We start from the raw sequence: 21972 nt of genomic DNA on the forward strand, positions 1-21972 counted from the left end.
AAAGCCCCTTTTTCCCCTTTTAGAGAACCCAGATGCAATTTACAGCACCCACACATGTAACTCCAGTTCCAGAGAATCCAATGCCTGCATCTGGCCTCTACGGACACCACGCACACTTGTGGTGTGCACACAAACATGCAAGCAAAACAGTCATACACATATAATAGAGCATGTCTTAAAAATTCTTTTTCTTGGGACGGGCATGGTGGAGAATGCCTCTAATCCCAGCACTTAGAGGCAGAGGCAGGTAGATCTCTGTGAGGTGTAGGCCAGCAGTTTACAGACAGCCAAGACTACAAGAGGAACCCTGTCTCCAAAAGCCAAAAGAAAAAAAAAAAAAAAGCAGGGCGTGGTGGCACACGCCTTTAATCCCAGCACTGGGAAGGCAGAGGCAGGCGGATCGCTGTGAGTTCGAGGCCAGCCTGGTCTACAAAGCGAGTCCAGGACAGCCAAGGCTACACAGCAAAACCCTGTCTGGAGAGAAAAAAAATTCTTTTAACTACAGACATTACCATATTTAAGCCTAGAGTGGTGTCTTAAACCTGTAATTCCCCCCACCCCCAAACAAGGAGGACCACCATGTAAGTTTTACACACAAAACTGAAATACCCAGCAGGGCGTGGTGGCGCACGCCTTTAATCCCAGCACTCGGGAGGCAGAGGCAGGCGGATCTCTGTGAGTTCGAGGCCAGCCTGGTCTACAAAGAGAGTCCAGGACAGCCAAGGCTACACAGAGAAACCCTGTCTCTCAAAAACAAAAACAAAAAACAAAAAAAACCTGAAATACCCAAAATGTTACAATAAATATATACAACTCCCAGAAAAGGAAGCTATGGACCTGTAATTGCACATTTACCTTTATCTTCATATGTACATCAAAGATATCTGGGATGCTCCCAAAAATAGTCTTGATCTCCTCAGGTGCAAGAATAGGTCCACCACGCTGCCCTTCTTCTTCTAAGGGTACCTGAAATAACTAAATGAGAGAAACCTCGTTTTGGCAAACTATGAGGAAAAAAAAGCTAAATTATAAACAGTTACGATAAACAATGACAACATGAGATAAAGTCAAGAGAAAGTGTGTTTCCTAAATTTGACAATCTTTTCTCATAACATATATTTTCATGCATAACATATATTTTTCTCATAACATTTTCTCAGCTGTTGTTCAAACTACCTTTTTTCACATATATGGAACATTAATTACAGCAATTTCTCTAGAACACATATTTCAGAAAATCTTATTGCTTCTAAATATAAAGCAGTATCATAACAAAGTGAAAGCTGTAAGAACCTAGCTGTAGTTATTGGCCAAGAATAGACTGTCCAGACTAGCTTCCAGGACTAGGCCCAGGTTATCAAACAGGCAGTAAGCCTCAGAAATGACATTTAATAAATAAATGCTACTTTTACAGGAGAGGAAACATTAGGAATCATTGTACAACCAAACACATACTCACTTGAATAATTGTTGCCAGTATATTTACATAATTACTCTCGGTCTGATAGAGTTCTTTTGCCACTTGCCACCTGGCTGACTGCTTTGGAGGAACAGGAGTAGAACTTCTAGAAGACTTAGTACAAGACTTCGGTGTTTCTGAAAAGGAAGAAAGGTCCAAATGGAAGGCAGATCTAAACTGTATACAGACTTATACATGTAACACCACCATAGAGAGTTCTATTAAATACAATTTCCTCATGGAACAAGGCAAGAAAAACACAATGACATTCTGAGCGGAGATCATAGCTCAGTGGTAGGAGCTCACCTGGCATATGTGAGTCACGTTCCAGGTTCAATCTCAATAGCAATTAAAAACCTGACAGACGTTTTACTAATAAATGGTTTATACTTTTCAAATTTGCCAAAGTCATTAAATTAAAAGGAATTTCTCTAAATGAAAAGAAACTAGATGATAAAAACAATGTGTATCCTAGGTTGGATTCTAAACTAAAATACACAAGTTTGTTGTTGCTGGGAGAGGGTTAGAAATTAGGTCACAATTAAGGCAATTAGAAAAATCTAAAGTACTAGAGTGGTTTGTGCTACTGGTGTTATAACTGTTACGTGGCTATTTAAGCAATGTCTCCAATCTAGCTACAGTGGTACATGCTGCTAGCTCATCACTCAGGATGCTGAAGGAAGGCCATGACTTCAGAACACCCTGGACTACAGTGTTATTCCACTTCCCGTCTCAAACCTGGGCTGGAGATGTAATGGAAAGGCATATGAGCCACTTAGTAGAGAATACTATAGAGTCAAAGGCTTTTATTTTTTCTATCTTAAATCTAGAAAATGCTACATATTCTCAGCGAAACTCTGGTAATCAAAAGTTAATCCTAGGGGTCTTCCTGACAGTTCAACACAAAGTGACATCACCCTCCTCTGACGTCAGTCTACCTATTCATTCTACCTCATTTCCTCCATAGCATTTTTCTTTCTTTCTGTTTTTTTTTCTTGGAACTCTCTTTGTAGATCAGGCTGGCCTTAAACTCAAGAGATCCTCCTGCCTCTGCCTCCTCAACGCTAGGATGAAAGGTGTGCGCTCCCCATAGCATTTCTTATAATTCTAAGACAGATGTGATGGTGCATGCCTATAAACTCAGCACTTGAGAAGGATCAGGGCTGCAAGCAAGACCAGCCTCAGTTACATGAGACCCGTCTCAAAGGGGTAAAAATCTTTTAAAATAGCTGTCATTCTCCAGCTACAGCCTTGGGCAGGTCATAAATGCCCTGAACCTCAGTTCAGTGGCCTGTGAAACAGACACCACCTTTTATAAACACACAAAGGCATACAGTAAACAATCGTGCATAGTTGATTGTTTTATGGGATTTTTCTTTTCTAGATGTTTGTTGTTTTGTTTTAAAGCAGAGCCTCATATTGGCCAGACTGTCTTGAGCTCATCTTCTGGTCTCCACCTGCGCAGTCCTGGAATTACAGGGGTGTATCTGTACCTTGCCCAGATTTTGAGGAAATTAAGAGAAAAGCCTTTCCTATTGATTCTCTGTAGTAGGGATTTATTCTATTAGTCATTGCAGTTCACTCCGTTTTAAAGGTTAGTTTATAGAGTGTGAAATACCTCCATAGTGCATGCTAGACTCGGGTGTATTGGAGATATCCAGGAGCGATCCAATAGAGAGGGAGTGTTCTGCTGAGGGCCGCTTACGGGGAGGGAAAGGTGAGAGGTCAGCCTCTCTGGAGAGCTGAGCCAGTGTTTCTTTCAGTCTTCGTCTTTTGCGGTTGCTATTTGGGGTATTTAGAGACAGCAGAGACACTGATTTCTTGAGCTCAGGAGTGTTAGCCTGAAATCAAAAGCACAAAAGCTTAACTTTACTATGATGGTTCTGACTGAGACAAGAACATACCACATACATCTCAAATGACAAACCCGTGAATGTTGTACAAAAGTTTTTCAATCTTAACAGTGCACTAGACAATTCAGACACTTCATTAAAAAAGAATGGTCAGGACACCACTATAGAGCCAGGTGTGGTGGTCCATGCTTTTAATCTCAGCACTCCGGAGGCAGAGGCAGGTGGGTTGCTGTGAGAGCCAGGCCAGCCTGTTCTCCAAAGCGAGTCCAGGACAGCTAAGGCTACACAGAAAAACCCTTTCTTGGGGGAAAAAAGGATACCAACTATAAATGGAAAGCGAATGAATACCTCTTTTTTTCATAGCACCTTCTCCACTGTATGGTAGCTCCTCTTTTTAGGGCATGAACCGTGCGAGGATGAGCCACAGGTTATTTTCCTTGTGTCTCAATACAGCAGAGAAGGAACAGAATGCACACTTGACAATATGCATGTTAAACAAGAGTGCGTTGGCCGAGTTCTCTCAGCGCTCCTACAGCACATTTACACTTTAAAGAACTTCTCATCAAGAACAAGGGTCTAGAGAACACAGGGAGATAATCACATAGACTCTATAGAGGCAACAGCAAGTCCAATACCTCATAGTCAATGTACCATCCAAAATTTACTTTCATTTCAGTGAGGCCTTTCTGTATAGCCCAGGGGTACCTCACCACATTACCAAGGCTGGCCTCAAACTCACTGAAAACCTTCTTCGAAAGCCTCCTGGGTAACAGGATTATGGGCATATATCCTGGCTCCTCAATTCAAAATTATTAAATCTCACACTGAAGACAATCTCATAAATCCTCCTAGAATTTATAATGGTCCTCTTCATTGAGATCCAACATGAAAACTAGATTGCTTACATTCTATTGGGAAAATCATCCTCTTAATGTAACAGCAATGACTCTTAATTCTGAATGATAAATACTTGGCTCTTCAGGATATTAAGAACTTTCATGTCTCCCTATACATTGAACTGTTGGGTTTTTCCCCCATAATTTGTAAAAAAAAAAAAAAAAACACATTCTCACCTACTTATCATTTTAACGTTGTCTCAAGGTTTCCTTACCTCTAGCTAATGTCCTTACGTGAGTAGCCTAGGATGTTGGTTCAACATTCAGTCGTGCTAGTCTATCCTGCAGAGTCTCTCAGAATGAAATTCTAGAACACAATATTCGGGTGTAACACACATGTGGCCTAGTAAGGTTGTAAGTTTCTAAAGACAAGGTTGATATTATTGATGATGGTATCATCAAAAACCAGCAGAGAATAACTTGTTACGGTAAATGTCTTAGAAACACCGTGACCAAAAGAAACTCGGTGCAGAAAGGGTTTATTTCATCTTACAGCCAGAAAAGTCAGTGTAGGAACCTGGAGGCAAGGACTGAAGCAGAGGCCATGAAGAAGTGCTACTTACAGGCTTGCTCAGTCTGCTTCTTTTTTTTTCTTTTTTTTTTTTTTTTTTTTGGTTTTTGAGACAGGGTTTTTCTGTGTAGCTATAGTTGTCCTGGACTTGCTTTGTAGACCAGGCTGGCCTCGAACTCACAGAGATCCGCTTGCCTCTGCCTCCCGAGTGCTGGGATTAAAGGCATGCACCACCACATCTGGCTCAGCCTGCTTTCTTATAGAGCCTAGGACCACCAGCCTAAATGTAGCACAGCCCACGGCAAAGTGGGCCCTTCCACAGAAATTAACAATATACACATAGCTTGCCCACAAGCCAATCTGGTGAGAATGTTTTCTTAATTGAGGTTCCTTCTTCCCAAATGACTTTGTATCAAGGTAACATAACACTTAGCAGGCTATCTGAAAACTAGTTGCACTGCATAGTTTCACTTAAATTTACATAAACAAAGAATATGGGTATTTGCTGGGTGGTGGGAGGCCTTTAATCCCAGCACTTGGGAGGCAGAAACAAGTGGATCTCTCTGAGTTCAAGGCCAGCCTGTTTTACAGAGTGAGTTCCAGGACAGCCAGGGCTATACAGAGAAACTCTGTCTCAGGAAAAAAAATGTGTGTATGTATGTATACATGTATATGTGTGTGTGTGTGTAAATATGTATTCAAATATTTCTAAACACCTAGAAACACAAATTATACTGTGCTTTCTAAATGTTCTGCATACAAAAGTATTAATTTTGTACAAATTCACAGACCCAAAAGCAAAAACATACCATACCTTTTCAAACAAATACATAGTTTCTCCAGCACGGGCATCCATCTGAATGCTTCCCCAGAACCACTAGGGGAGAGAAAAATATTTTCATTAAGATTTTAAATTTACCTTAGCAAAGAAGCTACAGCGCTGTTAAAGCTAACTAATTTGATTCTGGAGTTACTTGCCTCTTGCTTGACAACAAAAAGTTTCTTCGAAGGTTCAAATGGAAGCTCTTTTACTGTGCTCTCTTCAACAATAAGGTGAGTGCACCTTTCATCCCCAACTGGTAAACAGCTACCTCCTAAAGAGAACAGGAACACAGACAAATCAGCCAGATAGCTGTTCTCCAACTCTCTGTCCCTAAAACAGCAAGTTATGCAGAAGACCAGCCTGGAGAATAAATGTATAAACTTTTATATGATGTCAGTCGTTTCTAGTACAGGCCTAAAGGGTTTGTTTTGCTCAGTCCCAGGGTCTAGTCCAGTCACGGCAGGTAAGTCAAAAGCATGGGGTAGCTGGTCAAGCTCCAAGAAGCAGAGAAATAGAGGCAGGTGCTCAGCTCGCTTTCTCCGTTGCATCTGCGGACAGCACCGCACATTTCATTAGTCCAGCGCAGAAACTGTCCCACACATGTGCTAGGTGCTTGTCTGTGAACAGAACTAAGTACACGGTGTCAGGTGTGGTACCTTGCATTTCAGTCATCTCTTCCATACTGTGCTTCTCTTCCTCTGAGAACCCCAGGAAACTTAAAACACAATCTTGGAATGGAGGAACTTTAAATTCATTTCTAAACTCATCAACTGCTGCACAGAAACACCTAAAAACAAAATATGCACATTCTAAAGCCAGCTTAATTCCATCACTTAGGCACATCACTTCATGAAATCTCAGTAGTTCAAGTTTTAGAATAATGCATTTATTGAAAGTATTTTACACAGCCACAGGTGGTAGCACATGCCTTGAATTCCAGTACTCAAGAGGCAGAGGCAGGTGGATCTTTGAGTTTGAGGCCAGCCTGATCTACAAAGAGTTACAGGACAGCAAGGGCTACAGAAAGACCCTGTTAATAATTTACGTAAGGTCCTGAAGTGTTCACAACCGCAGTTGATTTTTTGTTTTGTTTATCTGCTTTGTTTTTTTGTTTTGTTTTGTTTTGTTTTAAAAAAAAAAACAAGGGTTTGTCTGGGATGTTGTTCAGTAGAAATTGAAATTAACATGTGTAGGTCCAGGGATCCATTACATCTGACAAAATAATGAAACAACCTTCACATCATTCAAATCCTGGCTGTGCTTTTGAAATTTTATAATATAGACACTGTCCAATTTCATGCAACGTTACATAATGATGAAGTGCCAGGGCACAAGTGAGCAAGTGGAAAGCTAGCAGAATGAGGAATAAATTTTAAGCACTAATTCATATGTATCTAAACATAAAGTAGGAAAAACATAATGCAAATACCTGAACACATTAAGCTACTAATAAAATTTACTTGTATATGTGTCTATATGTGTACGTAGCTGCTACAGTGCACACATGGAAGTCAGTGGACAACACCCTAAAGTCCAATCTCTCATAGTCATCTGTGGATAGTAAGCACCTCCGCCTGTCAGAGCGCCTGGACTGCCCAGTCTGTGACACAGCTCCACAGGTAAAGGCACTTGCCATGAATGCCTAAGAACCTCGGTTCCATCCCTACAGCTCCACATAAAGTAAATAGGGAACACCAGCTCCAGTCATCCCCTCCAACTGTTGCTGCAGCATGCATGCCTACGTGCACAATCATGCACACGCACACAAAGGTTTGTTTTTTAATTTTGAGAAATTAGTTTACAAAGTAAAACCCAATGTACCAAATCTTTCAACTAACTGTTTTATAACCTGTTTTACTCTCTAAGCTATTCAAAGACTGAATTCAGTTTTTCCTATACTATCTGCAAACTTAGTTTTCATTGACACATGGCTTTATCTTTAAAACATTGGTTCTTTTTCTTTCTTTCTTTCTTTTCTTTTCTTTAAGTAACATGTCAGGCTAGAGAGATGGTTCAGTAGTTAAAAACCCTGGCTGCTATTCCAGGGGACTCAGGTATGATTCCCAACACACACATGGTAACTCCAGTTCCAGAGGATCTGATGCCACCTTCTGTCTTCCTCAGGCACTGCATACACACAGGACAAAAACACGCATTCAAGTACACAAAGATACAAAAGACCATTATTTCTTAAATAAATGAATAAGATGTTAAATTCACACAATAAACTATAAGTTGATAAGTACTTACTGTTCATTCCGTCTTTCCCACGCTTTATAAATCCATTCTGGCCTCATAATTGGAGTACCCAGGCTCACAGCAACCTAAGAATATTAATGTCAATTACAACGAGTTTTCACCTTAAATAACTTCTTTCAAGGAAGTGCTTCTAAAGAATTATGTACAGAAATTTACATTATACTGTTAAAGTTCTGGTAACTTTAAAATAAGTTTCATGGTACCCAAACTATAGATATAGCTCTTAAATTCATGCTTATTAAATTTCAATTTCACTTTTTCTATTTCACACCTTGGAAGTATTGGTCAAAACAGGACTACAAAAGAAAACACAAGATTAAGTCACTAAACTCCTAGAATATGAGAATTTTTAGGTGAGGTCTAGAAAGTGAGGAGAACAAAACAGGGGTGGGGGGGTGGTGTCTGGGGTAGAAGGAAGACAATGGTATATAGCTAGTATCAGAATCTCAGACCCTGACCTTGACACCATTAAGACAAACATGATGATACTACATGTGACCTTGTAGTTATCAGAATAATCTTATCTAATTTAAATAAATAATAAGTAATAAATTAAATTATTTTTTTAAAAAGCAATCTGTATTTTCATATTACTTTTTTCTTTTTTTTACGATATCACAATCTTGAATCAAAGGTAGCATATATTAAGTTTTATCAACACTGCTACCTATTACTTATAGAGTACTGAATGGACAATTGAAAAGCTTCCAATGTGTACCATAAAATTGACTTGCAAATGAATGTCCTTTATAACCCAAATTTTGTGCATCTATATAAAGATTTTGATATTGTGTATATACATATATTTGGGGTAGGGTAAGTTGTCATTACTAAGTGTGATGCTACTGGACTGTTTGACACTAAAATTACAATTAAAGACAAACAGGAGTTCCCTTAACAAGTTACTTAGAATACAGACACATCCACAAAGATTGACAGCAAGTCTTTATCTGAGGCAAGAGGAAAAGCCCTGAACAACTAAAACAAAAGATTTAATAGATAGATTGTAACAATAATTACACAGTAAAGTAGATGTAGCTAATGGCACTTAACTACAAACTTAAAAGACTGAAACAGGCTTTTAGGTATACTTAACTACAATAGGAAACTGTAAGTCTACTAGTAATATTACAGGAAATTACTTCCTTAGTACATAGGAATGAATCAGGTAAGTGAATTTAACTTTCAAATGCCCCTATGATAGGCTTCCATCCTATCAGGTATCACAGCTAACTCTCAGCATTATGCTCTAGAACAGCGGTTTTCCATCGGTGGGTTGTGGCCACTTTGGGGGTTATATACCAGATATCCTGCATAACAGATATTGAAACTGCAATTCATAACAGTAGTAAAATTACACTTATAAACTAACAAGTTTATAGTTGGGGGCACCACAAGCTGAGAAACTATATTAAAGGGTCACAGCATTAGGAAGGTTGAGAATCACTGCTCTATAAGTTTTCTTCTGGTCTCCAAATGTTCAACATGGAATGCACATACACATACATACACATCTACACACACACACACACACACAAATGAAAACAAATTTAGGGAAAATTCAAGCCGGTTACCATTTCCTACACAATACACTTGAGAATGTGACAATGAATGACAAACTACTGTTAAGATAATTCAACTAGGGCCAGGTGGTGGTGGCAGCAGTGCACACCTTTAATCCCAGAATTTGGGAGGAAGAGGGAGGCAGATCTCTGTGAGTTTGGGACCAGCCTGGTCTACAGAGAGTTCCAGAACAGCTAGAGCTGTTACTCAAAAAAAAAAAAAATCCTGCGTTGAGGGGGAAAAAATAAGAACTCACTGTGCAATCCCCAGGCCGCACATAAGTGGAGAAAACCTAGGCCTGCTTGTTGTCTTCCTATGACACATGGGCCATGGCATAAGCACACACCCATATAATCTGTAGAATTGTCAATTATCCTGGACTATATTATTAGACTACTTCATAACTTATGAACAAAAAACATTAGTAGTGGGGAAAAAAAACAGTAAGTTTACATACCCTGAATTTTTCTCCTTGTGTACAATTTGCCACTAGATGTGTTACTTTGGAATTACACTCTTTTCTAATAACTCCACCCATATGATGAACCAATGTCACCAACTTGACCTCAAAAGAAAAATTGAACAAAATTTATTTTAATTAACTTGAACAAAAATTAACAACTCATTTAGCACAACTATTTTATAAAACTTATATAAGGATTTTATAATGCTAAATTATTTGTATACTTTTTAAAAGGGTAGTTTGCTATTGCTATAGGCAAAACTATATATAGTGTATCAAGTTAATAGACAACTGGCTCAAAAACTGCCTAAACACATCGATTTGTTATTTTCATTTACTCAATTTATTTTTTACAATAGTGGGGATAGAAACCACAGCCATGGCAGGGCAATGGTGGCGCACGCCTTTAATCCCAGCACTTGGGAGGCAGAGGCAGGAAGATCTCTGTGAGTTCGAGGCCAGCCTGGTCTACAAAGTGAGTCCAGGACAGTCAAGGCTATACAGAGAAACCTTGTCTCAAAAAACCCAAGAAAGAAAGAAAGAAAGAAAGAAAGAAAGAAAGAAAGAAAGAAAGAAAGAAAGAAAGAAACCACAGCCATACACCCACAAAAAATGTTTGATTTTTTTAAAAAGTTAATCTTTACTTATGTGTTTGTGAGTATGCACACATACAAGTAGGTGCCTCAGAGGCCAGAACCAGGTATCAGATCCCCCAGAGCTGGAATTACAGGCACCGTGAACGATGTGACATGGTGCTGGAGCCAAACTTTTGTTCTCAGATGAGCAGCAAACACTCTAAACCACTGAAACATCTCTCCAACCCCAAATATGCTGATTTTTAATATTAAGTTATATAACAACAGTATTCTTCCCACAAAAATCACAGTTACTAGTTCCAACTTAGAAAATATTGTGAACCAAAAATAATTTCTATGACTTATTTATGGTAGTAAGAATACTTTAAAGCTTGGCTTGTATAACAATATTAATCTTTTGTTACAAAAAACTTCAAATAGCCAATGCAACTCAAAATTAGCAAGAAAGTAAAACAGTTCACGTAGTTATAGAATTTCCTATTAACTCACATGACAGCTATCACTTACAAAACTTTTTTTTAACAAAGCTCTTAAGAATTTCCTTACAATTTAGAAGCTGATAGTCAGCATTTTACTTCAAGGCTTTGTAGATTAAGTCATGATAGTAAACAAGTCAGTAAGTAAGTTCATGAGACTCAGGTCTTGCGGCCAGGACACGCCCCTGAAGCCGCGGTGCCGCACACTTACGAGCTCCTCCTTCTTCCTGAAGCCAGCGAAGCACAGCACGAGGTTCAGCATGCTTGTACAGTACAGCGGCCGGCAGGAAAACGGCAAGGGCTACAGGGCAGAATTTAAACCCTTTTCAGTTAGGATTTAGAAAACATTTCCTTAAGCTTAAAGATTTCTCTTCTTGCCAATGAACCCAAGGTTTACTTGAATTTTCCAATATGCAGGGGGAGAAAAGTATCAAAATTCCACGATAAGTGTCTCCTAGTCAGGTGGGGGCCTATGCACTGGTTACCAACCTCAGCACTCAGAGGGCTGCGATAGGAAAACTCTAAGTTCACAGCCATCCAGGATCAATAAAACAACCTTATCTCAAAATTTTAGAAACATTTTATGATTCCCAAAGCATGTTTAATTATACTTTATAATTGGAAAGTTAAGCAGAAGAGCATCATATATAAATTCTGAAACCCAAAATCACTGATATCCATGACTAAGCTACCATTTAAGAGTCCAGAGTCACACACTCCTGTAATAGTTTCCCGTCACTAGGAAAAACTCAAGCCACGCTGCTGGGGAGACGCAGCTGCTGTCAAGCTTCATTAGCTGCTTAATTCCCAGGACCCACAAGTTCTCCTCTGACCTCCACAGTACACAATGGGATGATGCACATACACACTAAGTAAAATGTAATAATAATAATAATAATAATAACAACAACAACAACAACAACAACTAAAAGACATTTTAAATAAATATTAGGCAATATGATGCATATGCTTTAACCAACTACAATTATTTGAGACTATGTACTACAGATAGAATAGGGACCATTCTACAAAAACATGCTCAGATTTGAGTCCATCTTTACATAAAACACTTTAATTTCCTTGGCTTTGGTGGTAGTGGTGGTGGTGGTAGTGGTGGTGGTTGTTTTGGTTGGGGGGCGGATTCTAAAGTTTTTGTTTTTTGTTTTTTGGGATTATTTTGCTGATGTTATATTGTTTGGTTTGGTTCTTGAGACTGTGTCTCACTGTGTATCCCTGGCTGGCTTGGGACTCAACATATAAGCCACACTAGCCTACAGTTCAGAGGGTCAAGCAGGGCTGCACAGTGAGACCCTATCTCACACTGGAGGGGGGAGAGGCTGAAGAGATGGCTCACGGCTGTAGTACTACTTGGGGCTCTTGCGGAGTGCCTGCACCCACAAGGCATCTCACAAGCACCTCTATCTCCAGCCACAGGAAGTCAGGTGTCCTTTTCTGCCCTCCACTGCTACCAGGCATGTATATTTACACATACAGAAATGCAGTCACTCACACATACACATAAAATAAATCTAAAAAATCTGTCAAGCCAACAATTAGGAAGTAAATAGATTAGAATTCTTATATTGAAATATGATTTAAGCCGTGTGGTGCAGTGGAGTATGCCTAAAGGAGTACTCCAGCAATCAGGAGGCAGAGGCAGGCCAGTCGCCATGATTTCAAGGCCAGCCTGGTAAATACAGGACAGGCAAAACCACATAGTGAACCACTGTCTCAAAAAAGCAAGAACAAAGAAATAAGCAAAGAGAAGTATGATTTAAAATTAACACCTGTAATCTCTGTACTAAGGAGATGAGAACAGAGGGATCAAGAGCGCAAGTCACGCTTGGCCATACACCAAGTTCACATACTGCCTGACTGTGTGCGCAAGCTGTCCACTTTTTACACACACACACCACACAGCCAAATGTTAAAAAAAAAAAAGCTAAAATTATTTCCCTAATTAAAACCTTATGTTGGGGCTAAAGAGATGGCTCAGAGGTTAAGAGCACTGGCTGATCTTCCAAAGGTCCTGAATTCAACTCCCAGCAACCACATGGCGGCACATGCAGGCAAAACACTGCATACATAATAATATTAAAAAATAAGTAACTAAAATAAAAGCTTATGTTAGCAGATAGAACACCAGTTTTAAATTAAAAGGAAAGGTTTATGTGTACACATTTCTGCAGACCAATCTCTCCTAAGACAGCGAGGTGTAATAGTAAGGCCCTATGTACATGCTTCTACACACACCCACACTCCTCATTGTCTGACTGTTCAATGAGGAATGCGGGCCAGGCGTGGTGGCGCACGCCTGTAATCCCAGCACCCAGGAGGCAGAGGCAGGCGGATCGAGGTGAGTTTGAGGCCAGCCTGGTCTGCAAAAAGAGTACGTAAGAGTAACCACCTAATGATTATCTTTTTGATGGGGGACAGGGGGCCTCGTGAAGCCAGGCTGGCCTAGAACTCCCCAGAATGCACTAGACTCCAGGTCCTCCAACATCCACCTCCAAGTGCGAGAACCACAGGCATGAGCCAGCACACTCAGCAACCATGAAGCACTCTGACAGCATGTAGCAAGATTGTCTAATTACAAACTTTCAAAAAATTAGCTAATAAAAATGTACTTTTGCAAAGTCATGATATGTTTCTTACCTCTCCCTTTTGTGCACAGTTGAGTATAACTGGTGGCCCAACAATTCTACAGTCAGTCTTGTATAAGTCATTGAAGACAGAACTCTGAAAGTCAGTGACTACAAATATATTCTCAAATTCTGGCGAATCCAAACTTCCAAATTCTTCCATTGAGTCCATCTTCACACAAGGCACTTTAATTTCCTAGATTTTTTCATATGGTTATGACAAATAAAAATAACTCATAGATCGTATAAGATAATGAATGACTCCCCTGTAGTTTTTTGACATCTTTAAAATTTGTGGAAAATTTAAGAGTTAAAGAATACAATAGTTACAGCACCGTATTTCTCTACTTGTATGTCACATATCCCCATACTTAACATTAAGATTTTCAGATCAATACTCTGAAAATGTAAACTTTACGACTCTGTGGTCTATAAACCACTAAGAATGCATTGTAAGTTCTATGTACTAAAAGACCAGAAATTTCCTTTCTGTAGTTGTAGTTTTAGTTTTTGGTAATAATGGGGGTTGAACCTAGAACTCCAAACATGCTAGGCAAACATTCTACCAATGAGCCATAGGCTTTTTATTGTGTTGTGTTTTTTAAAGGCAATGTCTCAATGTTGCCCAGGCTAGTCTTAAAGCCTCAGCAACCTTCCTGGCCTCAGCCTGCTGAGTGATAAGATTACAGGCATGAGCCACTAGGCTTCACTTTTTTAAAAACTTAAGTACATTTATTTCTTTCTTCTAAAAAAAAAAAGTTTTATTTATTTATTGTGTATACAATGTTCTGCCTGCATGTACACCTGCATGCCAAAAGAAAGCACCAGATCTCTTTACAGATGGTTGTGAGCCACCATGTGGTAGCTAGGAGTTGAACTCAGGACCATTGGAAGAGCAATCAGTGCTCTTAACCTCTGAGCCATCTCTCCAGCCTTAGTACATGTATTTCAATGCACTGCATTAGGTAAGTACCCAACAATTTTCATTCTGACCAAGAAAAAATGATCTTTATTTATTTGTTTGTTTGTTTGTTTGTTTGTTTTCGAGACAGGGTTTCTCAGTGTAGCCTGGGGCTGTCCTGGACTCACTTGGTAGACCAGGCTGGCCTCAAACTTACAGTGATCCACCTGTCTCTGCCTCCTGAGTGCTGGGATTAAAAGCCTGCACCACCACTCCTGGCTCACAGCTATCTTTAAGAAAGAAAAACAAAACAAAAAACAAATCATAACACCTGATGAGATAAAAGGTTACTAATTGGCATTCTCATTTCAGTACATATGCCATAAAGAGAGACCATGAGCCACATTGGGAGCATAGAAATGTATAATAGACAAAGGCAAGCATCTTTTTTCTTCTTTTTTTGTTTTTTGTCTTTGTGTGTGTGTGTGTGTGTGTGTGTGTGTGTGTGTGTGTGTTTTGTTTTTCCAGACAGGATTTCTCTTAAAGTCCTGGCTGTCCTGGACTCATGCTGTAGATCAGGCTGGCCTCCAATTCAGAGATCCGCCTGCCTCTGCCTCTCTGGGATTACCATGCCCAGCTCAAAGGCAAGTATATTATAATGCTTCATTTTTTTTAATTAACATACTGAAGACTAGGCTGTGTGAAAAAAAGAAAATTCTGAATAAATTATTTGGGCTTTAATCTGAAAGACTGGCGTAATAGGCCAAATCACCTATCCCTGAAATTCTTATGTCGAAAGCTAACCCAAATGAAGAATGAAGCCTGACCTCGCAATGTGATTGTATGTGGCTAAAAGGACATTAGAGCAGCAACTAAAGTTAGATGAGATGTCCTGGGTGGCCCTCACCCAATCTGAGGCATTTGCTCATAAGAAATGTGAACATACAAAACCAATAGCAGAGACGTACTACACACATACAAGGCCATGCGGGGTGCAGCAAGGAAGGCTTCAAAGGACACTGAACCTGCTGGCACCAATTTCAAACTAGCTCCCAAAACTGAGAAAACTAAGTTCTGACATGTAAGCTACTTGTGCTGTTTAAGCAGTCTGTGTTACTCTGTTTGAACAGCCCTAGCAAACCAATGTAACTGAGAGTTAGCTCAGTAGGAAAATGACTGCCCAGCATACATGATATCCCGGGTTCAATCTGCCAAAACATGATAAATAATTCTGGTCTAGAGAACTAGATAAACTACAAATTCTGAGGCAAAGTAACTGATAATCACTGCTTATTATTATTTACATTTTGTTAAAAAAAAAAAAAAGCAAGAATTTAAACTAAACAAAATTAATGGGGAAAAGTACTTAAACCTGTAAAGAAAATTCAGATCATTGTACACATACATCCTTTACTTAAGTAAATAACATTTCTAAAATTTGAATTTACAATAGGTGCTATAGTTTGGGGTTTCAGAAACAAGCCAATTCTAAGCTAAGCGGCTTCCCCCATTTCTAATTCAGATGCACAGCACACCTCAGGCCTGATTCAATCACCAGAGTGAAGCAATTCAATCGAGGGAAGTGAAGCATGCCACATGCAATGAGATGCTTGACCTACCATATTAATTACACTTTTTATTAATTTCTCATCCGATTTTCCAGGACAACTTTCTTTTATCTTTATAACAGGGACTTCCATTATCTTAATAGTCTGTAGAAAAGAGACTTACGTTTAAGATTAAGATAGGAAAGTATTTACAAAGACAGATGAAGAATCTCTTTAGAAATGAACGACAACGCCAAACTCCTTACCTTCACGGCCTTGATGAGCTCTTCTTGTTCCCCAGCTTCCTGGACCATAACCACTCTGGCTTCAACCTGAGGCATTTCCTCTATCAACATGTAAAACATTGCCATGTGGTTACAAGGTAGCAACAACACAATTAGTAGTGTCTAGGCCTTTTTCCTAGCTAGGAAGCCTTCTATCTCTGAGAGCAGAAGTTAAAATAACCTAATTCTGAATTTCCTACAAAAATATCTGCCCATGCTTCACTTTTTTAAAAAGTAACAAAAGGCATACGACATCAAGAAACAACTCCTTCAGAGCAGCAGTATGAAGAATGACCCTCCTCCTTAAAGTACATGAACCTTTAGGAAAGAGCATCTAGAAAGCAGGCTATACAAGCGGCTCCTCCATTAAGATGAGTGAAGTCTAGCGGGACAACGTTACACTAGACTGCCTCATCCGAAGTGCTCCCTTCTCCAAGGTGGGAAGCATGAGCCCAAATGACGACAGAGGATGCAGACACAGCCCTAAGTACTCAACACACGCATTCTAACCTCACAACTGTCACTTTGGTTGCAAAAAAAATCAGTAGTAAGCTAAGTACTTTAGGATTCAAATAACAATTCTGTGTTTAAAAGCCGGTAGTGTGCTTACCATCAACGTTTGAAGTAGAGGCCATGCACAAGTGTTCTCTGGAAGTTTCCGTAACTTTAGAATCAAAAATGGAAGAGTCTGCCAAGCCGGTTATCTCAGTAGGAGATATTAATACACTGTTGTCAGCCATTGTTTATACTATTTTATGAAGGCTGAAAAAAATAAAATTTGAAATGTGAATACATGAAACAAACACGGTCATTGAACAGCACGCTTTAGAACGGTGGCTCTGAACCTTGCTACTGCTGTAAACTTTTAATACAGTTCTTCCCCAACCATAAAAGTATTTCATTTGCTACTTCATAAGTATAATTTTACTACTATTATGAATGATAATGTAAATAGCTAATATGCAGGATATATATGTGATGACCAAAGGGGCTGAGACCCACAGATTGACAACCACTGCATTGGAAGTTGTATTTGTGTATCCAGAATTCATAAGCTGCCTCCAGGTGGTAGGGGTGGGTCAGCATGCTTATAATCTCAGCACACAGGAGTTGGAGGTCATGGCTTGCAACATGAATTCAAAGCCAATGTGGAAGCCAGGCGCATCGGCGCACGCCTTTAATCCTAGCCCTCGGGAGGCAGAGGCTGGTGGATCGCTGTGAGTTCGAGGCCAGCCTGGTCTACAAAGCGAGTTCAGGACAGCCAGGGCTACACAGAGAGACCCTGTCTCGAAACACAAAACAAAAAAGCCAATGTGGAGTCCAAGAGATCCTGTCTCAAAACCTCTATGAGCCTAAATTTTCTCTTCTATAAAATAAAACTGTTCAGGCCTAGTTTACAGAAATACAGTAAATAAATAAATAAGTCTCAAATCAAATAAGTCTAGTGTCAGATTCTATGGGACAACAATGAATTCCTGAGCAGTTGCCAAGCACAAATTGCAATGTACGTCCTAACTGCATACATTTAATAGTGATCAGCTCTACTTTGCCTGCCAACTTCAATCATCGCTCTTCACTCAACCTCTATGGACTCTCAGAACCTTTCATAGGTGACTGTACAGCTTACAGTTAATCACATTTTATATTAATTCTCAAACACCTCTAAGATTTGACAAGAAAAATACACCAATATAAATCTGGACTATGGAAGAAAGCTCTTTTAGACATCTAGAATCTAAGAACTGGAAAGTTAGGCCAGCAGGGAAGAGAGTCTATCTGAAGTGTGGGGCTGGAGCTTGTTGTGGCTCAGTGGTAAGCACATGCCTAGCATGCTGAAGGCCCTGGATTCTATACCCAACTGTGGGGGGGGGGTGTTAATATCTTAAATACTAAGCAAATATAACAGTCTCATCTTTATCTCAGAGCTTAACCTCACTTTATTCAAAAATGTCTGATCCACTCTCCCCTACTTCAGAGACAAAGTTCAGAGACTGCTCCAGATTCTTAGTAAAGAAACAATTTAAACTGTATGCTTTGGAGAAACAATAGATACGAATCTCCATTCTTTTTTTTTCCCCCTCCGAGACAGGGTTTCTCTGTGTAGACTTGGCTGTACTGGACTCACTTTGTAGACCAAGCTGGCCTCTAACTCACAGAGATCCACTTGCCTCTGCCTCCGAAGTGCTGAGATTAAAGGCGTGCGCCACCACACAGCCAACTTCTGGGTAGATTCTACAGTAGTATAAAATGTACGCACTATAGACCTACACACAGTTGTAAAAATCATAGGCTTCAAGTGCTGGCTCAGCTCTGCATTAAGTCTCATTTCCATATGAAGGAAGCAGACAGTAATACAACTCCAATGCAAGTTAAGATAGAAACTAAAAGGGTATCTTGAAAGGACAAAGAACTACTCTTATTTATCCAACAGTCACAACTCAGGACTGTTCATTCTCTCACCCACGGCAATCACTATTCTAAGGTTCGATACAGAAGAGCTCTGCATTCAGAATCAGTGGCAAATTCCATACAGCCTTTTTCCTACATCTCCTAAAAATCATTTCTAGAGAAAAACACAAGGCTCTAAGTCACTTAAAGAAACGTCACAAGACAATGACTTATCAACATTCTGCTATATACCCGTGAATCAGTGTCTGCTCAGCCATCGTCAGAGAACCTTGAACCTGCAGCCCATGGGAACAAACAGAGGCCCACAACCAGCGATTATGCAACGAGTGAGACCTTGGAACCCTCAGCCCTAAACGGGGGTCTCCACCAAATCCTTCCCCTTGGAGCAGAGGGCACCCCACAGAAGAGAAAAGAGCCAAGAGAATAGTAGCCAGAGGAGATGGGGACACCAAGAAACCTAGGCCTTCTAAAACCAACTGGATTGCTGCATATATGAACTCAGACAGAGGCAGCACGCACAGAGTCTGAGAGGTCCAAGCCAAATGGGGTTCCAGCAGAGAGAGAGAGGGAAGTTAACGTGACCTCCTATCCCTAACCGAGATGTTATGGCCAACTGTCCACTCAGAAAAAAAAAAAACAGAACAAAAGCAAACAAACAAGCAAAAAATGTCCTCCAAAGGAGTCTCACTGGGTATACAAACCACCAAGTGCAAGCCGCACACCCAGCAGGACATGGCAGCTCAACAAGAGCCCTGGTGTTCTTGTGGAGTGTTTGTTGTGTCCTGTTTCCCTTTACTGGTCTGCGTTTATACACTATGGTTCCTGCAGTTTGACAGTTCTCTGTGTGTCTGCTTGTGCTTGTGCTTCCTGGGCTCTGCCCTAGGGTTTTCATTCTGTTTGTTTTTTCTATTCTTTGTTTTGTTTTTTCTTTTGCTTATTTGTTTTCTAAAGAGACAGAGGAAGAGGCTGTGGGGTTGGATGGGTGGGAAGGAGGGGAGATGGGGAGGATCTAAGAGAAAGGATCAGAATGTAGTATATGAAAAAAATTAAAACAGCCAGGCAGTGGTGGAGCAAACACACCGTTAATCCCCACAATCAGCAAGCAGAGGCATTCCATCTCTGAACTGGCAGCCAGCATGCAGCCTGGGCTACAAAGCAAGTTCCAGGGCAGCCAGGACTACACAGAAAAGTCCCGAGAAAAAGAAAGAATGAATCATAAATGTAACTGTTACTTTGCTACTTTGCTCTAATCGTTACACACTGGATAAACATACTAAAAGACACTAGGGCTTGAAGTGGAACTTAGTGGTAAAGCCAGGATGAGGTCCTGGGTTCAATCTCCCAGCCCTACCGGGACGGGGAGGAGAGAGTCAAAACACAGCCCATAATTATGTACAACAATGCACTTTTAATATTATGTTTACTGACCCTCTTTTAAAAAAAAAGAAAAAAAAAGTCACCAAAACAGTTGATTGATAATTAACTCCAGGCACAAAACAGAGGCCACCCCCCCCCCAAAAAAATTTTAAATGCTTCAATGCATAAATCATTTATTTACAAAAAACAACTTCAAAATTAACAGCAAAAGTGCTACATGCTGTATTAATGCCATAACTAGCACCCAACAATCTGATTTCAAACTGAAATGCACCAATCACATTCTTTCCATGTTCACATAGTCTAGAGGCATTTTTAAAAATAAGCACAATAGACTCAGTGATCATGAAACAACACATCTTTGTCTCGGGATGTAGCCCCGCTGTAGCATCATGCATGAAGTCATCCCCGGCACCTCATAAACCAGGCACCTGTAATCCGAGCACTCAGGATGGGGAGGCGGGCAGATCCGAAGTTCAATGTCACCTTTGGCTCCACAATTCAAACCTGTGCTGGGCTACCTGAGACCCTGTCTCCCAACACATGGGTTCTCTTAAACGGTCATTTTAGCTTCCCTTTTAACTTCTTTTAATAAAAAAGTTATGCAGAGTAAAGAAGCAAAATTACAAGAGTGAATACTTTTTTATTTATTTACTGAACACGTTCTTAGTAACAGTGTAAACAACAACTCTCATTTACTTAGAGTTAATATTTTACAGGTACCATCATCCTAAATCTCTTCCTTGGCATTTAGTTAACCTTTGCAGCCATCCTAGCAGACCAAAACTACTGCTGTATCCAGTGGGTAGTTAAAGAAAAGTTGCTCGCACAGCGACTCCAAGCCCGGTCCAACTCCACTGATAGCGCTTTGTTAACCACTAACCACACGCATCTGTGGCCAGGAAGGGGCGGGGCGGCCTGTGTCTTACATTTGAAAATCGAAAATCGGAATTCTGCAGGAATTCCAGAGGGAAACCACAAAACAATCAGGGCAGCTCAGGGCTGCGGCGGGCGGGCGACCGGGCGCCCAGCCAAAATCCCGGTCCCAAGTGCGTCCTTCGCCCTGGGGCGCCCGGCAGGAGCAGAACAGGGAGGAAGAGGACCCAGACCGCAAGGGAAGAGCGGGATAGGGGATGCAGGACGGGAGAAGGGGGCGGATGGGGGACGAGGTGGAAAAGGGAGCCGGACACAGGTATGGAGCCCGAGGATGCTCGCCCGGGGGACGCCGGCCGTGGACGCCACGGCCCACGGTTCCGGGCTCTCGTACCCCCTCCCGTCCCCCCCACTCACCCCGCAGTCCTCACCACGCTCAGATATTTAAAAAAGGAACCACTCCGGCGCGGCCCTTGGCTAATGCTCCTCAGACACCGACTCTCCTCACTGGCGCCGCCATGGCTCGAGGGTGGCTGCCGCCGCCGATTCAAAAATGCAGCCGCTCTCTCTAAGAGCCATGCTGATTGGCGCGCCCTGTCAACCTCCTTTTGATAGGCTGGAGCCTCTTAGGGGAGTGCTGATTGGTCGCGTCCCAAAGCCCGCCTCCAGAAGACGCCGGTTCATTGGCCGTGCGTGTGTTTCAAATAAGCGAAAACGGCTGGAGCGTGTGAACGTCAGCGGAGTGCCCGGATGTGGCCGAGGGGGCGTGGCTCCGCAGCGCCTCTGGAAGCGGCAGGTGTTTCTGTGGTTACCGTTTGTTTACTGAGTAAACAGCCCATTTCCTGAGGAACAGCCTCTCTACCTTCGCCTGCAACTTGGAGACAAAGGACGAGGCACCGCAGATCTTCCGCTCATACTCCTTCCCAGACTTTATTTTTAAAGACGAGCTTCAATCTGAGCAATTTTAAAAATGTAGAAAGAGATTCTAGAATCCCCTGAGGCATAATTGCTTCCGGGTCGCACCCCGACTCCACCCCAGC

General features: G+C 41.0%; 1 protein-coding gene across 5 annotated transcripts in view; it reads right to left on the reverse strand.

The window, feature by feature from the left end:
- Positions 1–21553, reverse strand: part of ECT2 (epithelial cell transforming 2) — a 58044-nt gene extending 36491 nt beyond the window's left edge. The window contains exons 1-14 of one of the 5 annotated variants that reach the window (XM_084768848.1): positions 21364–21553; positions 16884–17035; positions 16256–16335; positions 16062–16154; positions 13555–13737; positions 11111–11200; positions 9822–9929; positions 7793–7866; positions 6199–6329; positions 5698–5813; positions 5534–5596; positions 3078–3300; positions 1460–1596; positions 856–966 (exon numbers count right to left, since the gene is read on the reverse strand). In XM_084768848.1, the coding sequence (XP_084624974.1) occupies positions 856–966; positions 1460–1596; positions 3078–3300; positions 5534–5596; positions 5698–5813; positions 6199–6329; positions 7793–7866; positions 9822–9929; positions 11111–11200; positions 13555–13737; positions 16062–16154; positions 16256–16335; positions 16884–17013 (1539 nt within the window). In that variant the 5' untranslated portion in view covers positions 17014–17035; positions 21364–21553. Of the gene's footprint in view, positions 1–855; positions 976–1459; positions 1597–3077; positions 3301–5533; positions 5597–5697; positions 5814–6198; positions 6330–7792; positions 7867–9821; positions 9930–11110; positions 11201–13554; positions 13738–16061; positions 16155–16255; positions 16336–16883; positions 17036–21349 lie in introns of all 5 variants that reach the window. The other 4 variants (XM_084768846.1, XM_084768847.1, XM_084768850.1 and 1 more) reach the window with 4 other exon arrangements.
- Between the last annotated feature and the right edge of the window lie 419 nt (positions 21554–21972).

Source organism: Acomys minous (genome assembly GCF_964271855.1).
Source record: "Acomys minous genome assembly, chromosome: 19".
Lineage (NCBI taxonomy): Eukaryota > Metazoa > Chordata > Mammalia > Rodentia > Muridae > Acomys > Acomys minous.